This window comes from Sphaerodactylus townsendi, linkage group LG10, assembly GCF_021028975.2.
Source record: "Sphaerodactylus townsendi isolate TG3544 linkage group LG10, MPM_Stown_v2.3, whole genome shotgun sequence".
Taxonomy (NCBI): domain Eukaryota; kingdom Metazoa; phylum Chordata; class Lepidosauria; order Squamata; family Sphaerodactylidae; genus Sphaerodactylus; species Sphaerodactylus townsendi.
Genome location: NC_059434.1, coordinates 67,794,199 through 67,813,864, shown reverse-complemented (window position 1 = coordinate 67,813,864; position 19,666 = coordinate 67,794,199). Strand labels below are relative to the sequence as shown.

Below are 19,666 nucleotides of genomic sequence, written 5' to 3'. Positions count from 1 at the left end.
TATTTGCAAGTGGATTTTGCTATTCCGCACAGCTTCAAAGAGCACTGAAAGCAGTTTGAAAGTGCATTATTCTGCATGTGTGGAATGAGCCTCTGAGTTCCAGAAGGGTGGAGGCTCAGCAGTGGAGATCCTGCTTGGTATGGAAAAGGTCCTAAGTCCACTCCCCAGCCTTTCCAGTTAAAGGTGATGTGAAAAATCTGATACCCTGGAGAGTGACTGCCAGTCTGAGCACAACAGTCCTGATCCTGAAGGGCCAAAAATTCTGATTCAGTGTCAGGCAGTTTCACGTGTTCAAAATGACAACCACTGCCTGAATTGGGACGTTCTCTTTCTACCTCCTTCCTCCTAGGGAGCATTCTTTCTTCAATGTTTCAAGGCTTTGGAAGCAGAGTTCAATTCACTGAGAGTTCATAGATTCATTTATACCACTTTAATAGTTTCCTCGGTAAGAAGTAGTGTTTGGATTTATACTCCACCGTCCTCTCCTGTAAGGAGACTGAAGGCAGCTAACAAACTCCTTTTCCCTTCCTCCCCCCACAACAGACACCTTGTGAGGGAGGTGGGGCTGAGAGAGTTCTGAATGAACTGTGACTAGCCCAAGGCCACCCAGCAGCCTTCATGTGTAGGAGCGGGGAAACAAATCCAGTTCACCAGATAAGAGTCCACCGCTCATGTGAAGGGCACCTGGTTTTCCAGATTAGAGTCCACAGCTTTTAACCAGTACACCATACTAGCTCTTAAGCTATAAAGGGTTAAGTAAAGCAAGTTCATTTTTAAAAACAAAAAACAAAACTCATTATTTGAAAAAGTGCTGATGAGTTTTTAAATTTCTTGGCCTGACATTGAATGTAATGCAAACAATGGAACAGCAGTTAGGACACATTGCTGCATCTCTGAGGTAATTTCATTGTTTCCTAGACTGACTGGTCCTCACATCAGAGGAATTGCAAGATGGGTCTGTGTAGTTGGGGCACTTTGGGAAACTTCAAACACCAAGGGAGGGACTCCACTTGAGGAAAAAGAGAGGACTCTTCAGAAACCATGAAGATGTCCTTGTGTTGGGTCAGGTTATTGGCACAGCAAGCCCAGTCTTGCTTGGGCAGGTCTTCGGGCTCTTGGGCAGCGGTCTTTCAAGAAGAGTTTGGATTTATACCCCACTTTTCTCAACCATAAAGGAGTTTCAAAACGATTTACAACCTCCTTCCCTTCCTCTCCTCACAACAAACACTTTGTGAGGTTGGTGGGGCTGAGATACTTCCAAAGAACTGTAACTAGCCCAAGGTCACCCTGCAGGCTTTATATGTAGGAGCAGGGAAACAGTTCACCAGATTAGAGTCCGCCACTCATGTGGAGGAGTGGGGAATCAAACCCAATTTTCCAGATTAAAGGCGACCACTTTTAACAACTACATCATGCTGGCTCTTTGCTTGTTATATTCTGGCAATGCCAGAATTGAACCTGATACTTTGCCTACTAAGCATGTTCTCTTCCACAGAATTCCAGGCTTTCCCTAAGAACTTGGAGGTCAGCAGATTGACTGATGGCAGACATAGAAAGAATAATTAGCCTTTGCTTTATGTTGGATCAGGAGGAAAACCAGGAGCCTATGGATTGCTCCACTGAACCAGTTTTAATGCTCATCTCTGTAACATATCAGCATGTCTTCTGTTTTTTAAACCAGACTACATCATAGTCTTCTTTTTCTCTACTCAGGTGAAATCTGCAGTCCCAAATTCCAAGACACTGAAAGCATTTGTGACAGTGGTGTAGAGATCTCCCTCCGCAAACTCAGCTTTACATTTTCTGAGTCTTTCACCAGCGAGTCACCAGTGACACTTACAAAACTGGACCCAGGATACAGACAGGACAACTTACTACAGGGCAAAATTGAAGCCACTTAATGACCTGAACTGCCCAAGTAAAGCTCTCTGCAGAGAAAAGAGAAGCAGTGTCTTTATCTTTTAAAAATCCAAAATGCACTAGGACAGTGGTTCTCAGCCTTTTTCACTGATGTATCCCTTGGCAACCCATTTCCCTAAAATTGTACTCCCATATTCCCCATTATGTAATTTTCTTGCGAACCTCCAAAATGCTGTGGCACATACCCATAGGTTAGGAACCACTGCACTAGAAGAAAAAGCAGGATTTTTCAACAAAAAGCGGTTGGCTTCTTATGAAGTGAGAAGATCTGGATTAGCATTTGAGAGTATTTTCTTGTTTCCGAAGATCTTCATTAGTAATATAAATTTAAACTGCCTTCTTGCTGTTCAGTGAAAGTTACATAAAAGACATTGACATTGGTCCAAAGCTGTGAAGCACAAATTAATCACAGAAAGTGATCAAGTTAGATACGCTGGGAAGTAAAATGTATATTTTAGTAAAACGTATTTAAATTTTCATTCGTTGCTCATAAAGTGATTCAAGCACAAGCTTTTTTATCATACTGTTTTAGAATCTCTATTTTGTAAATATGTTGGGGGTTCGAGTAAATACTGTTAAGAAAAATTGCTTTTTAAAAGCTTCGTTTTTTTATTTTACTTTTATAATAAAAAAGCAAAACAGAATATTTTCCGTGTTGATGTGTTCTGGTCCCACTGCAAGGAGGCTGTAGGAGCTTGATTGCCTAAACACTCATAATAGGAACTGTGCTGAAAGTAGGCATTTACTGAGGTACAGTTTCCATAAAAAGAACAAGAGCTGGTTTTTATACCCTGATTTTCTCTACCTTTAAGGAATCTCAAAGCAGCTTACAATCACCTTCCCTTCACCTCTCCACAACAGACACCTTGTGAAGCAGGTGGGGTTGAGACAGTTCGGAGAGAACTATGACTAGCCCAAGGTCACCCAGCAGGATTTATGGGGAGGAGGAAAATGAACCCAGTTCACCATATTAGAGTCTGCTACTCATGTAGAAGAGTGGTTGAAAATTCTAAATCTGTAAGGGCAGAATTATGAAAAGGCTCTCCTACCCCCAGTGAGAACATGAAAGATTTCTGCTTGTTTCTAATGAGTCAGGCAAGCATGACAAATCTGTTCGAGATATGCATGCACACTTTCTTTCTGACTTTCAAAAAGACCACAAGTAAGAGGTGCAAAGGTTCTTGGGAAACTGGGCAGGGTAGGAGAGGATGTGTGAGTGGGGGGGCGATTCAAGTACACAAATAAGGAAAAAAGAGAATGCTGACTGAGGACTCTTTCTCCCTGTCGCCTTTCTTCCGAACAGCATTTGACAGATTCTAAAATTCAGGTCTACCTGAAAGCCACAGTTCCTGACTGTGAAGATGTTGCATTTTGACACTGACCTTCCTCTGCTGCCGGATGCTGCTTGGAGTGATGGACAGATTTTACTCTTGAAGGGGGGAGAAGTACTTTGTGTATGCTCATTACCCTCTTCCCATGCTCTTCCTGCCTTCCCTTTCACAGCCAAGGCACTTGCATTTTTATCTCCTCTGACTATTGGGTGTGACACTTCACGGTGTTACTGAATCCCCCAGCCTACCTCAAGGACAGCAGCTATTCAGAGGCATGGAAATTAAGGCACAAAATGCATCGGATATTTCAACGTGCTTCATTTCACGGGTCTCAACAGGCACACGGCTGCATCTCGTTCAAAAAAAATGCGAAGTCCTTGCTCTTGGCATCTGCTTGCTGGCTAAGAGCTTCAGGTGTATGAGAAGCTGCCACGAGAACGATGCTGAATTATGCCGTCTTGTGCATCCCCCGGGCACCTCAGTTTCGTTCCAGGAAAAAAGCTTCCAATTTCCATTATGCCTTCTGTGCCGCTTCAGGGCTTTCCTCAGGAAATGTCTGTCAGCGATGTTAAGCTGAGTGACTTGTTCAGCTCCGCCACACTGGTGCCCTCCCAGGGATGGAACAATACCGTCATTTTCTTCTCCGCGAGAAGAAATCCATTATCGCTGAAGGTCCCGGGGATGTCCCCGGCGTCCAGCCACACAAAAGGAGCAACTGCAGTGGTTTCCAGGATAAGCCGAAAGTGATCTTGAGCTTGGGACACGGAAACCTGAAAGGATGGGAAATGTTGTTCCAGCATTATTCACGCTGTTTATTATTTACAGGAATTTAGTTCATAGAGCGCTTTTTAGTGTGTGAGTGTGTGTGTGTATGCGTGTATACACACGAACATGTGTACACCCACAGACACACACACTAATTCTGTTTGCAGAAATATCATGCAAGATATAAGGGAAGTGCCTTAAACTAACAGCCTATTTTCACAGTATAAAAGACATCTGCTTTTACAAGAGTGGCAGGGATGAGTTTTAAAAAAACACAAATTTGTTGAGACCAAGACCTCCCAGTGTGCATCTTCCAGCTCTGTGGTTCCGTTGACAGCAAGAGAAGTAGCCCCTTTGAGTGCCAAGGCTTTCCAAGAGAGAGATTTAATATTACTGGAACAACGCAGAAAGTAATTCTGTGCTTACAGCAAGGTGTGGCTTCTGCAGTCCCTCTGCATCCTTCAGCGAAGACAGGAAGTAGTAATTGCTTGGGCTGGACAGCTCGCCTCCTCCTGTGAGGTAAAAGGTGACAACGCAGCTTTGCCTTGTGCAGTTTCCACATCTTTTCAAAAGCTCACCGATCGGCTCCTTATAGATGGCCACAGCACTTCCTGCCTTAATGGTCACACCCTCTTTGGCCATAGTACAGGCCGGCTCCATAGAATTCCAAGGGAACAGGCTGATCTGGGCAGGGGGAGAAGGAAATTAAGAGGAGGAGATTAGCAGACAGCAAAGCTTTAATCAAGACCAGGTTCTCAGCTCCCTTAAACACATCTTCAAATCGCTCCAGTTGAAACCAATGGGATTTAAGAGTTTAGATACAGTTAGATCATGGGTTGTTGTTTTTTAAATTAAGGCAATCATCCTTTGTTTTGGCATGCCAAATTTAGCATTTGACATCTTTTATTGCAAACTGCAGAGCTGGGACTGTGCTGCCAGTTTATACTTGCTTGCTCTCTCCCATGCTAGCAATGCAAGGCAGCACAAACAAAGAAAGTTGATCTGAAAGCAAATCTGAATGACAAGAGCAAGTCTGAAAAAAAACCCCAAGTATCCAATTCTAACTCCAATTCCAATGCAAGAGGGAACTTACTTTGAGTGTCAGCTCAGTGTCCGAGTGGAGATCTGAGACCCCATATATGTAGAATACATCTTCATCCTCATGCGCCACGGGCAATACGGGAGAAAAGAAGCGCCGAGCAAAATAGTGGAGCATTTTCCATTTGCCACCATATTCTGAGAAGGTTTCCAAAAGGGGAAAATATTAGCCGTAGACTGGAAAGAGCCCACTGGCCCAGAAACCAACATCCAGAGCCCCAAGAAGAGAGCGTGCCTGATGCAAATATCCCCTTGGGAGTCAACAACATCCCAAGCTGTTCTACCTCCATGAGTCTACCAAAGCAAAATGGGAAACAGCTGTGCAGAAAAGGAGCCCTGCTGCGAAGACAGATGAACTGGGCCTGACGCCACATCTGGACACTCTGTAGCCTTCAGACAGCCACGCTCTGTATAGTCGCCGTATCTTCCAAAAGTAAGACATCAGCAGGTTTTGCACACAGTTTGGGAGGCTGCCCCAATGCAGGGAAACCTGAGAGTTCAGCTAATGCCGGGAGGGGAAATGGCTCAGGCATAGGGCACCCATTTGGCACTCAGAAGGTTCCAGGCTCAATCCCAACATCCCCAGATAAAAACAGAAGGCAGTAAGTGATGTGAAAGACCTGAGACCCCGGAGAGCTGCTGCCATTCAGAGATTTGCCCAATGATAAACGACTGCACTGAGAATGGATACGTGGACCGGGGATGCACATACACAGGAGACTGGAATCTATTGCCATGATGCAGACTATGTTTTCCCAGAAACCCACATCGTGCCTAATGCAAGTGACTACAGCCCAGTTTCTGCAGTCTCTCTGAATCTGACAGGGCGAACCAGACCCCAGACAGATGCAAGCATCGCAATGACAAAGGAACAGCCGGAAGACGGCAACGGATTCTTTGCTTTTGCTCTTTCCGGGCGCGATTCAGTTCCCTCCATTAATTCTCTGGTTGGGAAAAAAGCTTCCTGGTATGCTTTTACTTCAGTATTATATTTTCTTCTCTTTCTGCAGGACGCTTTTCTCTTTTTCTCCTGAAGGAACAAGTCCCCCAAGTTTGCAGTCAAATGTGAAAGGCAGCAGGGTATTGGAAGCAGTAGGAATTTTGGATTAATTCCCTGCTTTTCTCATCTGTAGGAGTCTCAAAGCAGCTTGCCAACTCCTTCTCCTCCTCCTCACAACAGGTGAGGCAGAAAAAGTTCTGAGAGAACTGTGACTGGCCCAAGGTCCCCCAGCAAGTTTCATGTGCAGCAGCGAGGAAACAAATCCAGTCCACCAGATAGAGTCCAGCAGCCCCTAAACATTGTACCACGCTGGCTCCCCTTGTTGCACCTTGCTAATCTTCAGGAACAGTTTCTACATTAGCCCCATCCCACCAGGCAGCAGGTTGTGGACTCATGTGATGAAACATACATCTAATGAAACACGCTTTCGAGGCAAATACATCCAGGTGGGTGTGTACTTGATCACTGTGTGATCATCCATTTCAAGGGGGGGGGGGTGAAAAGATAAGTGGAGGCACATTCTAGGGGCCACACACCGGCAAATCCAACTATGTACAAAACAAACTTTAGAACTGGCAGTGGCATAGCTATCTCCTGTTTACAGAACCATGTTTCGAGCAACTATACTGCACGAGAAGAGGCAGTGACTCAACTATTGCATTTCTCTTTTCTTTTAAAGTATTCTCTGAATCTCCTGTCAAGAGGGGCCAGAGTCAGAGCTGACAGCTCTTAATGTCTTCTTCGGGATAATAGGTGAGCAAAACTGAGTCATCGGATCAAGCAAACTGCGCATCCTCAACCAAGTATGTCAAGGTGACATTAGTGGTGTGGAAGCTGAGAAAGTGCTATTGAATTTTTAGCATTCTTCCCTTTCAAAAAAACACACTGTGAGAGGGCTGATGGAACTCAAATGAACAGCCAGGAACAGAAGCCGTGACCCACTGCTTCAGCTGTTATGGAATTACAAAGCAAGTCAGGGGCAGCACGAAGCCTTTGGAGGGTATGGCTCACTGAAATCTGACTAGCAGATGTTAAGTGCTATCAGCCACCAAGTGCAAGCCACTTGACAGATACACAGGAGACAAGGATTGCTAGTGGATCAGAGGCGTAGCTGGGCCAAATTGCACCTGGTGCGCAGTCTATATTTTCCAACCCCCCATGCCCCCCCATGGCACCCCCCGTTCCCACACTTACCTTAGTTTTTTTCCTTTTCCTAGAACTTTCTCAGTCTGAAAAAAAGGCCTATTCACAGTTCAGGCTTAAAAATGGCCTGATGGGAACTATACTTCCCAGGAGACCTTGAGAGCTCCAACGACTCCTGGGAACTGTAGTTCCTCAGGCCATTTTTAGCCTGTACTATGAACAGGTCTATTTTTCAGCCTGAAAAAGTTCTAGGAAAAGGAAAGGAACTAAGGTAGGTGTGGGAAGGGGGTGGGGGTGGGGTGCCGCAAGGGGGCGCCACGGGGGAAGGGGAGGGGCCTGGGGAAGGGGGGAATTTCGCACCCACCACATGACCCAAAACCGTGCACCGCCCGCCCCCTGGTAGCCCTGCCTCTGCAGTGGGTTTAAAGCCAATGTGATGTAGCGTTAGACTAGAATTTGGGAAACCTGCATTCAAATCCCAACTCAGACACCAGATTCAATAGGTAACCTTAAGCCAGTTACAATCTTTTAGCCAGCCCTACCTCACAAGACTGTGGTGAGGATAAAACAGAAGTGGGGACAGATACTTATGAAGAACTCCTTGCAAAATGAACAAGGTAAAAATGGGACAAATAATATTCAATGCGTTTTTTTACTTCATTTATACACCGCTTTCCTTCCCAGGGAGGACCCAAAGCAGTTTACATCAATCTCCTCTCCTGCATGTCATCCGCACAACAACCCTGCGAGGTAAGTTAGGCGAAGACTGAATGATAGGCAGAAGGTCACCAAGCAGGCTTCCGCGACAGAGTGGCAATTTGAACCTGGGTCTCCCAGATCCTAACCTAATTATCTAGCTCAGGGATGGCCAACCTATGGCATTCTAGATGTTCATGGACTACAATTCCCATCAGCCCCTGCCAGCATGGCCAATTAGCCATGCTGGCAGGGGCTGATGGGAACTGTAGTCCATGACCATCTGGAGCACCATAGGTTGGCCACCCCTAATCTAGTCATTCCACTACAACAGTTCTCATATATATCATGGCCCTTACTTTAAAGAAAGCTGAACAAAACCTGAACTTCCCTGCAGTGGACCTGGATCCACTGGCTACAGCACTGAAGGCCACCTTATTATGCTCTCACTTCTGAAGAAGAATAGTTGGATTTTCTACCCCACTTTTCTCTATGGCCCTTTCCGCACGGCAAAAACGCCATCCCTAGGGAGCTGTTCGCATGGGGGGCGTTGCTGCATCGCAGCAGCACGGCCCTCGCTCCCCCCCCCAGCGGCGCGAAGCCACTGTTTCCCAACCTCAATTCCCGAGCGAGGTTTTCCGAAAGCAGCGGCTGGAAGGCGCCATGTCCTCCGCACCATCCCTGAAAGCGTACCTTGTCTCCTGGCTTCTGGCTCGTTGCAGAGGCCAGGGGAAACGCCCCCCTGGCCTGCGACTCTAGAGCCATTGCTCTAGAGCGATGTGTGGGGGGGTGTCTCCTGGCCTCTGCGATGAGCCGAAGGCCAGGGGACGAGGTACGCTTTCAGGGATGGTGCGGTCCCGGGTGCGGTCCCGGGGGGGGGGGGGTGCGTCAGCGTCTTTTACACCAACGCACCCCCGCACCGTTGCGGTGCAGAAAGGGCCTACCTATCTTTAAGGAGTCTCAAAGCAGTTTACAATAGCCTTCCCTTCCCGTTCTCACAACAGACACCTTGTGAGATAGAGGCTGTGCAAGTTCTGAGAACTGCAACTGAGTCAAAGTCACCCAGCAGGCTGCATGTGAAGGAATAGGGAAACAAACCCAGTTCTCCACTCCACTCGCTCTGCAATATAATGTCGAAGTGGCAGATGGCAATAAAGTTTGCTTCTCAACACAGGCACGCAACTCTCAAGAAAGTTCAAGAGGCCACCGTAAACCAGAGAAGCAGTAGGGCTGAGAAACAAGAAACACATCTCCTGCCATTCAAGAAACGCATCTCCTGCCGGAAAGCTCTTGCCAGCCTATACAAGAGTCGTGCGCTAGTTAAACTGATATAGCTTTGTGTTTTCTCAACACAGAACCCTAGGGAGGAAAAGTCTGCTCAAACCAAAACAAACAACTACATCCTGTGTAAAAAGGAAGCTTAAATCTAAGACCTAATTAAAACCTCGGTTTTCAGTTCTCTCCTACTTTCCGCAAGCCGTCTTTCAGAAGGAGATGCTGACTGCACAAGGGGGAAATGTCTCAAGCAAAACAGCTCTCACAAACACATCTCCTGGAAGCCAGCAGCACAGACTCAAAGCAACTGCTAGAACCTTCCCTTTAACATCAAGCATCACTCCATTTGACAAGTTAGCACCGTCAGTTCCTAAGTTGCCTTTCAGAACTTTTATGTGCAAAAATAAATTAATGACTAGTGGTTTTGAAAGCTGAGGATTGTTAAATTAAGATCTAATGGAGAAAAGTGAGCCCATTTATTAATGATGTTGAAGATTTAATTCCATTTTGATATCTAATGCCCAAGTGATGAAGGTATAGGGTTTAAGGGTTGATATTTGGCATAGACGAAACTGGAAATCTATATGAAATTAGTACTTTGTAATTTACTGAATTTCTGTTTTTATGTATGTTTTTGATTGTGATTTTGAAGTACAAATAAAAAACTTTTTAAAAAAAGAACTTTCGCATGCAAAGAAATGTATAACACACACACTACAAAAAAGCACAGCTGCCAGTTTTACTTTAGCCTAACAAGACTTACCAAGAGAAGCCCAGGAAGGGCCTTGCCAGATATCATTGAGTTGCCAGTACAGTGCCCCCATCGTCCGACCTTCCCCGTTGATTATCTCGCTTTGACTGCGACGATAGAACTCTGTTTGCACCTTGATACACTGAGCCTGCATGACCTAATACAGCAAAGCAGGCACCAGTCAATATTGTTAAAACCATAGAGTTGGAAGGGACCCCAAGGGCCATCAAGTCCAACCTCCTGCAATGCAGGAACACATAAAGCACTCCTGACAGATAGCTATTCAGCCTCTCTTTTAAAACCTCCAAAAAACTCCACCCACACTTCGAGGTAGTGAATTCCACTTTCAAACAGCCCTTACTGTCAGGAAGTTTTTCCTGATGTTTAGGAGAGAACTGTGGAATCTCTCTTCCTTCACCTTGAACCCATTACTCCTGGTCTTAGTCTCTGGAGCCGCAGAAAACAAGCTTGCTCCCTCACCAACACGCCATCCCTTCAAACATCTAAACATGGCTACAGTGGTGAAGCTCCCAGGAGACGGGGGTGCGCGACACACCAGGTGCACGGATTTGGGTCACATGGGGGATGCAAAATCCCCCGGCCCCGCCCCATTTCCCCCGCCCCTCCTGGGAAATGTAGTTCCCACCAGAACAGGAAGGCCTGTTCTGCAGCCTGCTCAGTTTTCTAAAGTAAGTGTGGGGGGGCACCACGGGGGCGGTGTGATTCCCTCTCACAGCGGCCACCCTGTGGCGCTCCCCCCTCCACACTTACTTTAGGAAACCGAGCAGGCTGCAGAACAGGCCTTCCTGTTCTGGTAGGAACTACATTTCCCAGGAGACCCTGGGAAATATAGTTCCCATTAGAACAGGAAGGCCTGTTCTCTAGCCTGTTCGGTTTTCTAAAGTGGGAGTGGGTGCCATGGGGGGGGGGGGGCGCCGCGGGGTGTGTGTGAAAAATCCAGAGTGCGCACCGGGCACACTCTGGCCCAGCTACGCCTCTGCATAGCTATCATGTCACATCTTAACCTTCTCTTCACCAAAAAAAAGTTTTTAAGTAAGTCGGGAACTGCAAAAGATCTTGAGAATGTGGGTCATTCAGATGTGGTCTACACACCCTGCTCCTCTAGAATTCTGCTAAATACTTGCCTGAGTGAGGTAGATTGTGTGTCTGAAGTTGTCATGCAGGTGTGTTCCTCTAGGCAGCTTAAAATGGAGCCTGGCCTGTTGAAGCATTTCTTCATTACCCTTGGCATGGTGCTGTCGGTGAAGGGAGAAGTTGCTCGTGTAAGACCAGTCCTCCTCAGACGACACCTGTTGGGAAGCCAAATGTATGCAGAAAGGAAGATGACAGCAAACAAGGTAAGCAGAGTTTACACCCATCAACAATGGTGTCAAATCAGTTTCCTTTCTGCAAGCACCATTCCTTACCCCCTTCCTCATTTCATCTCCTGCAGCCTGTAGGCCCCTTTGGCACATGCAGAATAATGCACTTTCAATCCACTTTCACAATTGTTTGAAAGTGGATTTTGCTATTCCGCACAGTGAAATCCAGCTGCAAAGTGCATTGAAAGTGGATTGAAAGTGCATTATTCTGCATGTGCCGAAGGGGCCTTAGCCTTCAACCCCATTTGGGAAGCAGGCAAAACCTGTAGGAATTCCGACAGTGAGGAGGAAACAAACATTGTGTGCACAGAGATGTTTGTTAATGTGTTTTAGTTGCAATTATTTCTCTACTTGATTCCTAATGGCTGGCAACTGATTTGGAAATATGAGGTCAAATGCTGAACAGGAAAATGCCACTTAAATTTTATCTGTTGGCCACCACCCTGAGCCCTTCCGGGGAGGACGGTCTATAAATACAATAAATAAAATAAAAATAAATAATAAATAAACATAGAGAAGACTGAAGGGGGGTGTCTTCTCTGACTTTTAAAGTTTGCACTCAACAAAGTTTAATAAAGACATTTATTTTTAAAAAAATATCAAGACAAACAATTGTAAGATTGCAAGGGTGTCGTGACTGGGATCAAAGAAAACACCGGTTTTCTTTTTCAAGCAATTTCAGATATCACATTCTTTCTCAAAACCCCACCCTCTTAGAACTTCCACCATATTTCTGAGGTATCCACTCCTGGCAAAGGAATGTTTTGGCTGAACACCCTTTGTCTGCGTGCACATGCATATTTACACGTATGTACACAGTATTGGAATTAAAGCATTGGTTGATCTGGGTATTTCTCTCTCCAGGAAGAGAATGAATAATTTGTTTCCTAAACAAGGGATGATCGCAGCACAATTTCTCGATGAGAACACGTCTGAGTGGAAGTTAGGGATTACCATTTCTTGACTCTGGCGATTACAGAGCAATCAAACCAATTATCATAAAATTGGGCTTCCAGTTTCCATTGTTTAGATATAACATCTCTACTCAAGATGTTATATCTCAGAAGTATAATCCATATTTGGAATGTGCTTCTTGAGCTGTGGAGGCTTATCTGGGGAACTAGATTAGTCTGTGCACTCCAACACACGCCAGCTGGGTGGCCTTGGCTAGTCACAGCTTTTTGGAGCTCTCTCAGCCCCACCCACCTCACAGGGTGTTTGTTGTGGGGGAGGGGGGGAGAGGGAAAGAAGATTGTAAGCCTCTTTGAGTCTCCTTACAGGAGAGAAAGGGAGGGGGGTATAAATCCAAAACTCATCTCTTCTTCTCTTCTTAAACAGACTTGTAAATCTCTGGGCATGCACTCCACAGGTTGGTAGTTTCCCTAAGCAGTTTGGTTCTTAGCTTGTGAGGAAGGACAGCCTAAAAGACAGCAAGCTAAAAGCCAAAATAAGAAATAAGCCAGAGGTTACTGCAGACATATAGTAGGGAGGCCTTAATTAGATAAACCCCTGCCAGCATGGCCAATTGGCCATGCTGGCAGGGGCTGATGGGAATTGTAGTCCATAACATCTGGAGTGCCAAAGGTTCGCCACCATGGCATTAGGGTTTGTTTTTTTTAATGTGTGCCTGAGCAGGTGATAAAGCGGAGAATTTGTAAGTGAAGGAGAGAAGTGGGAGTCAGCCCTTCCTTACCTTTGCCAGGGTGCTGAAGGAAGGCCAGGACTGAAAACCGTACTCTGAGGCAAATCGAGTTCTGGGGAATGTGGTCCAGTTCCAGCAGTCACTGAGGTAATTGTAGTAATGAGTATCTCCATAATGGGTATCATAAGGGTTTTGTGAGAGCCAGCCTTCCTCAACCGTCTTCCATCCGTTGGTAGGGCTGGAGGGAATATAAGGCCGGCTCTTATCCTCCTGGATTTAATGAGAGGCAGTCCCATAAAAAGCATGGTAAAGTCAGTCTATAAAAATCTGACTAGAACAACTAAAACTGAGGAACCAAAGCTCCAAACACCAAGCAGCTGAGTCACTGCCTCTTTTCTCTGTGCAGCCCATCATTTTTGCTTTGCTAATGTATGCCTAAACGTCTGTTTCCTGGAACCACAAGTTCAACGAGGTAGCAATTCTCTGCGTTTCAGCATCTGAAGGCAAGCAATCTGTTTAGTTAGGCTTATTACTGATCAACCATAAAAGGACTAAGAGATATGCTTAGAGGGGGAAAAACATATTACCTACACACTGTGAGATGGGTACAAGAGGGGAGAATTATGCACAGCCAAATTTGTTTTCATTTAAAGAAGCATGTATCAGTGTAGTAAAACTGATTCTGTAGGTGGACCATCAAAGCCTTTCCAGGCAGTGACGTTTTCGCACAACAAATGCACAATTGTTTACCACCTGTTATGCCAAGTGCTGGGGGAAAGCAATATTCTTGCAGCAGGCCCAACCGAGAGGCCAGATTTGTTCTCTCCAGGTTGCAACCACTGCAGGGATAGTGTATTTGTCCACCACTCAATTCAAGCTGTTTTGGTACTGGGAAACTACAATGCCCCCAGCTCCACTCCTGGCCAGGATATTCACTGCTCCTTCAGTTATTCTCACCAAGCAGATTGCTGTTCATTGGCTACTGGACACAGGAGAGGAAAGAATTTTATACCTAGGAACAAAATGGCAAAGGATCCTGCAATCCTCCTATCAGTGGAGGAGCATGATAGTCACCAAACGCATCTTCAACTGCGGTCTAGCTCCAGATCCCTTTGTTATCTCATGGTTCCATTGGAACTCTTCAGTCTCTCCTGAGTATGCAAATCTAACATCTTTACCTGTCCTTAAAAAGAACTAGTGAAGCGGCCTGCCTGGTTCTGCATTAAATGCGGCCGTATGATAGACTATTATCCATCACATGGTGAATAAGGCTTTAGAAGAACATTTTATGCTGGGTGTCTGCTTGAGACTGATCAGCAGCTTTTAACAATAGTATTAAGGAGTTTCTCAAGATGCTTTGGGAAAAAATGTGTAGAAAGACGGCATCATTCTCAGACCTGATGGTCTGTCCTGGAGAATGTGAAGTTTTGTCAACAATGTTCCTCTTGTATAGTTTAGTTCAAAGTTTCCCAAATTATACCAGAATGCCCCCACTACTGGAAATCTGGGTTCCATCCCCCCTTCCCCCAAACCTTTACCATAAATAATATTAATAAGCTACTAATTGTACAACTGTACTAATTCTTCAGCCGTCATGTGCTTGGAGTTATACTGCCTGACAACCTTCTGCAGCGCTTGTAGGGATGACAGTTCTGGAGTTGTTGGAAGGAGACTGGAAGCCTCTTCTCTGTTCCTTACATTTGCGTCTTCTCATTTAAGCCAATTTACATTTATCATGGCAAAAGCGTTTGTGGCATGTGCCTCAGAGTTCAGTCACGGAGTTCAGTATCCGAGATGGGAAGTGCAGGCATACTTCTCCAAGAAGTCAGGAAACTTGCTGAACACACACCTGCTTCCTGGCATATGTTCCCCATGTTCCTCAACTGTTTGCAGAAGCACCTCTCCTCTCAACAGCACTTAGCGGGGCGGATCTCCAATCTCACTGTCTCCAGAGCGAATAAGGGTGGGTCAAATGCAGAAGACAGAACGACAGCCAGGAACTGCTCTGAGGGCATCAAAGAAGGTTCAGAAAGACAAGGTGTTTCCAGATCAGGCCCAGTACATCAGTGTGTGTGCAAGGATATGGATACACCAATAACACATGCAAGCAATCCACTTCTTTCAAATTGAAGAGGAAAATAGCAATTTAGCAGAACATGGATGGCCCAGGCTAGCCTGATCTCATCAGATCTCAGAAGCTAGGCAGGGTTGGTTAGTTGTTGGGATGGGAGACCACCATGGAAGCCAAGGGTTGCTAAGCAGAGGCAGGCAATGGCAAACCATCCCTTGCCTTAAAAACCCTATAGATGGCCATATGTCAGTTGCGACTTAACAGCACTTTCCACCACCAAAGTCTACTGACAACATCCCCGCATCTTGGTCAGAGCTTGTTCAAGATCTCTGTCACCCAGGAGCAGCATTCAGGGAGGGGGGAATCTTTGGCTGCAGACAGAGAAGAGATGTGAGAAAGTAATGCTCCACAGACGGAAGTCCTCCAAGCCGTCTGGTTGACTCAAGAAAGGTATGCCTCCCTTAGCGCTGCTGTTGGTGCCAGATCCTAGAAGCAATGGCTTCTGCTTTCCACAGTAAAGATGGCCAGGAGCAAGCCCAGGCCCTCCAGTGCCCTTCTCGTGTGCTGCTCCAAGCAGTGGCTTGGGTCACGTGGCTGGAAAACCGGCCCTGTCCCCAATACTCTTAAATGCAATACTTACAGAAAGAACAACTTCTCGGATATTCTTTATATAAAGTGTCACATAATCTTTGGAATAAATGCTCATTTTTGCTTGAGGAATGGAAAACCAGTTGCTTGCGATTGCAGCTTCATTCTCATTGTTCCCACTCCATAAAATGATAGAAGGATGAGATCTTAGCCTCTTTACCTGGGGAGGGGGAGCAAACAGCGAAGTTTCAAAATGCTCACCTGTTGAAAAATAATAATGCAGGTGCAGAAAGAACCTTAATGGGTAACCATCCCCTGATATAACTTGGAAGATGATTTTTAGCAATGTGTCTGAAAAACATAACTTTTAATGATTTTTCAAGTAGTTCACACTTTCCAAAGAGTAAGAGCTTTGTATTGTCAAAGGCTTTCACGGCTGGAATCACTGGGGTGTTGTGTGGTTTCCGGGCTGTATGGCCGTGTTCCAGTAGCATTTTCTCCTGATGTTTTGCCTCTATCTGTGGTTGATCCTCTGAAGATGCCAGCCACAGATGCAGGTGAAATGTCAGGAGAAAATGCTACTATCGTGTTTCCCCAAAAATAAGACAGTGTCTTATATTAATTTTTGCTCCCAAAGATGCGCTATGTCTTATTTTCAGGGGATGTCTTATTTTTCTGTGTTCTGTTTGTCGGGCATGCTTCCAAACAAAAACTTTGCTACGTCTTACTTTTGGTGGATGCCTTATATTTCGCGCTTCAGCAAAACCTTTACTACGTCTTATTTTCTGGGGATGTCTTATATTCAGGGAAACGGTAGAACACAGCCATACAGCCCAGAAACCACACAACACCCCAGTAAGAAATTTGCCCCGTGAAGATACTTCTCAGCTCCTTTTTTCAACATGCAGGATGAATCTTTCCTGGACACGCACATCCTTTGAATGCTGACACTACCTCTAACTAAAGGAAATAAATGGCACTGGCTTGGGTGCCGTGGCTGGAAAACCCATCAAGGGCACAGAAATGTTCAGCCATCAACAAAATAACAGCCTACAAAATCTATTGCACAAGGGAGGGACTGAGAGGCAATGTTTTCTTCTCCCCAAACAATCAGAACTGTTGTTAGCTCTCTCTTTCCCCTTGTCATGCCATCTGCCAGCAAAAAACTCCGTCTCACTTCTCCAGGTCAATCTCAGAGAGAGCAGAAACCATCTCACACATCACACACCCAAAGTCTCCCAAATACAGACACCCCTCCGAAGGCCCCCAGTCAGTCGTTAAGAAGCATACTTGTAAGGCTCACATGACTGACGCTTGCATATTTTCAGATGAATACACAAAAAGTGTAAAAAAAAACCCCCACCCATAACACAGGAATGGCTCTAAGACTAGTAATTCGGTGTTTTCTACCTTCATACCTGCAGGAGGAAAAAACAGAAGAGGGAGCTCTCACTGCAGCCACTGAAAAGACAGTTCCCACTAGCTCAGGTCCTTGAGAAAACAGGAAGCTTAAACGTGCCTTTGATAAGCCACACTTGACAGAATTCAAGAATTTCACAATTCATTTCCCAGAAATAAGCACCACACTCCGCCTTCACCTACAGGAATAACTTCGGAAAACAAACGTCAAGAACGAGGATGCCTGATCAATACTACACGCTGCAATGCTGAGGAAGCAGCACCTGGGAGGAAGCATTAAAATCCCAGACTTTTCCCCAGCATACTCATCTATCTTGTTCTTAATCTAGGTCCATCTTTCCTGGATGGGATTTGTCCCAGTGTTGCTTCTAGAGCAGCGGTTCTCAACCTGTGGGTCGTGACCCCTTTGGGGGTCCAATGACCCTTTCACAGGTCGCCTAAGACCATCAAAAACACATATTTCCAATGGTCTTAGGAACCGAGACACAAATAATTTTATGGTTGGGGGTCACCACAACATGAGGAACTGTATTAAAGGGTCACGGCATTAGGAAGGTTGAGAACCACTGATCTAGAGTCAATGAAACAGCAGAAGCAAGATGATGATGATGATGTGTTTGGATTTATACCCCCCCTTTATACCCCCTTTCTCTCCTGTAAAGAGTCTCGAAGCAGCTTACAAACTCCTTTCCCTTCCTCCCCACAACAGACACCTTGTGAGGCAGGTGGGGCTGGGAGAGTTTGGAAGAACTGTGTCTAGTCCAAGGTCATGTGGAGGAGTGGGGAAACAAACCCAGTTCATCAGATAAGAGCCCACTGCTCTTAGCCACTGTGCCACGCTAGCTCTCAGCCTGGCCATCTTCCATACTCTGTTATGCTTTTCAAACATGTGGCATCCCGGCATCCCTGCAATAATGGTACTTCTATTGGATTGTATTCCTCGTAACTTAACACACACTAGAAACCATAGGCGTCATGGGGGGGAAGGGGGGGCAGAGGAGCCCCAGGTGCCATTCTGGTGGGTCAAGTGGGGAGCATGTGTAGTCAGCTTCCCCCCTCCTCCTCCCTTAGAGCAAGGAGGTGTAGGAGGTATACCCTGCCTGCCACCTCTTCCTGTACTCCTGAGGATTCTCCAGGCCAGAACTTGCTGCCCGGAATTGCCACCCCAGCACAGCCTGCATGGCGCTTCCTCACTGAGAAAGAGCCCTCGAAGGCTGCACTGAGGATCCCCCCACCCACAACTCACCGCTCAAAACCGCCGCCCCAGTAGCCACACAGGCTTTTGCAGGAGTAGAGAATATGGGCAATGTTTCCCCTGGCTGCCCACCACCAAAACTCTCCCTGTAAAAATTCCTCAGGGTCAAAGAAGGCTGTAAACACAGTTCCAAAAGCTCCAACCTCTTAGCTAGAAGCCTGGGTAAAAAGCAACACAGCTCGGTGCCTGAAAGAGAGCAGGGTGGGCACCAGGCAAGCCACAAGGAGAGGACATTCCACAAGAAAGCTTCCACCATTTAAAAATCCCAGGGCCAGCTTTTAGACTCCATCTTTCCAGTTCCTTTTCTTACTACAACCCCTGGACCATGTGGCTTTTGTCCGTACAGGGACCGTTTGGGTAGTCAAAGGAACCCTTTCCCCCTTTTTTCACCAGCAGAAAAGCTGACTGGATCCAACCGCCTGTCTCCAATCACCACCCACTTGATTTCTGTAGATGGCAGGTCCAGAGGGCAAGGCTTGTGAGGAGGATCTTATCTGGTAGCATGAAGAAGGCAATAATACCCAGGGTTGTTATGGGAAGGTGTTCCAAGTGTACTACTTCATCCCTGTGGCAAACCTTGCTCCCACATGGTTGACCCTCGTCGCACACCACAACTTCTACCACCGCACTGCTTGTCAGATGGATCCGTCAGAGGGAGAGTTTCCAGACACCTCCCAGAACATCCTGGGAGGGATTACCCATCTGACAAGCCATGCTGACCTGGGGCAAGAGGAGTCACCAAGCAGATGGAGCCTTCCAATGGATAAAGGAATGTGCGTATCTCCTCCAAACCCCTGTAAATTGGCGTTCAGTATTTCCTCGCTATGCTTCGTCCAAGAGTGCTCACCAAAGCACACAAGTACATGACACCCAACAGAGACGCTATGCGATAAGTCAAGACGGAGGCTGTGTACATTCAGGTTTGTGATCTTGCTGGACTGAATCCCTTACCTGATGAGTAATCTCAGCCCTCACTGAATCCAAGTAGCTCTGGTCAGTTGGGTAAAGCGCACACGCAAACATAAAATCCTGCCAAATCTAGGAAGTGAAAAGAAAAAGGGAAAAAGTTTCACCACACGAATCCCTGCCAGTTGGCACCATAAATGCTTTCTTCTAATGCACTGATTCCTTCCCCTCCACCCCCCCCCCCACCCCCGGTCAAGATGTTCTAAAGCCCCCATATTACCTCAACATTGGGCCTGATTTAGCAACTGGGAGTCCCACTGAAATCATGACTGTTATTCTGAAGCAACAATCTCTCAGCCCCAGCTGGGTTCAAAAGGCTGCAAGTGCTGGCCTGCCTAGCAGGTTTGAAAGATGCAGAGTTTTC

General features: G+C 46.2%; 2 protein-coding genes across 3 annotated transcripts in view; one reads left to right on the top strand and one right to left on the bottom strand.

Moving 5' to 3' along the window:
• The window catches only part of NFKB1 (nuclear factor kappa B subunit 1), a 77,154-nt gene extending 74,590 nt beyond the window's left edge, over positions 1-2,564 (top strand). Inside the window, exon 24 of the mRNA XM_048509220.1 lies at positions 1,714-2,564. Coding sequence (XP_048365177.1) covers positions 1,714-1,901 — 188 coding nt within the window. The 3' untranslated portion in view covers positions 1,902-2,564. The remainder of the gene's footprint in view (positions 1-1,713) is intronic.
• A 985-nt stretch (positions 2,565-3,549) lies between these two features.
• The window catches only part of MANBA (mannosidase beta), a 70,109-nt gene continuing 53,992 nt past the window's right edge, over positions 3,550-19,666 (bottom strand). For both annotated transcript variants that reach the window (XM_048509218.1, XM_048509219.1), the window contains 8 exons: positions 19,288-19,374; positions 15,715-15,882; positions 13,055-13,273; positions 11,125-11,289; positions 9,992-10,136; positions 5,110-5,252; positions 4,443-4,700; positions 3,550-4,021 (listed from right to left, as the gene is read on the bottom strand). In XM_048509218.1, coding sequence (XP_048365175.1) covers positions 3,797-4,021; positions 4,443-4,700; positions 5,110-5,252; positions 9,992-10,136; positions 11,125-11,289; positions 13,055-13,273; positions 15,715-15,882; positions 19,288-19,374 — 1,410 coding nt within the window. In that variant the 3' untranslated portion in view covers positions 3,550-3,796. The remainder of the gene's footprint in view (positions 4,022-4,442; positions 4,701-5,109; positions 5,253-9,991; positions 10,137-11,124; positions 11,290-13,054; positions 13,274-15,714; positions 15,883-19,287; positions 19,375-19,666) is intronic.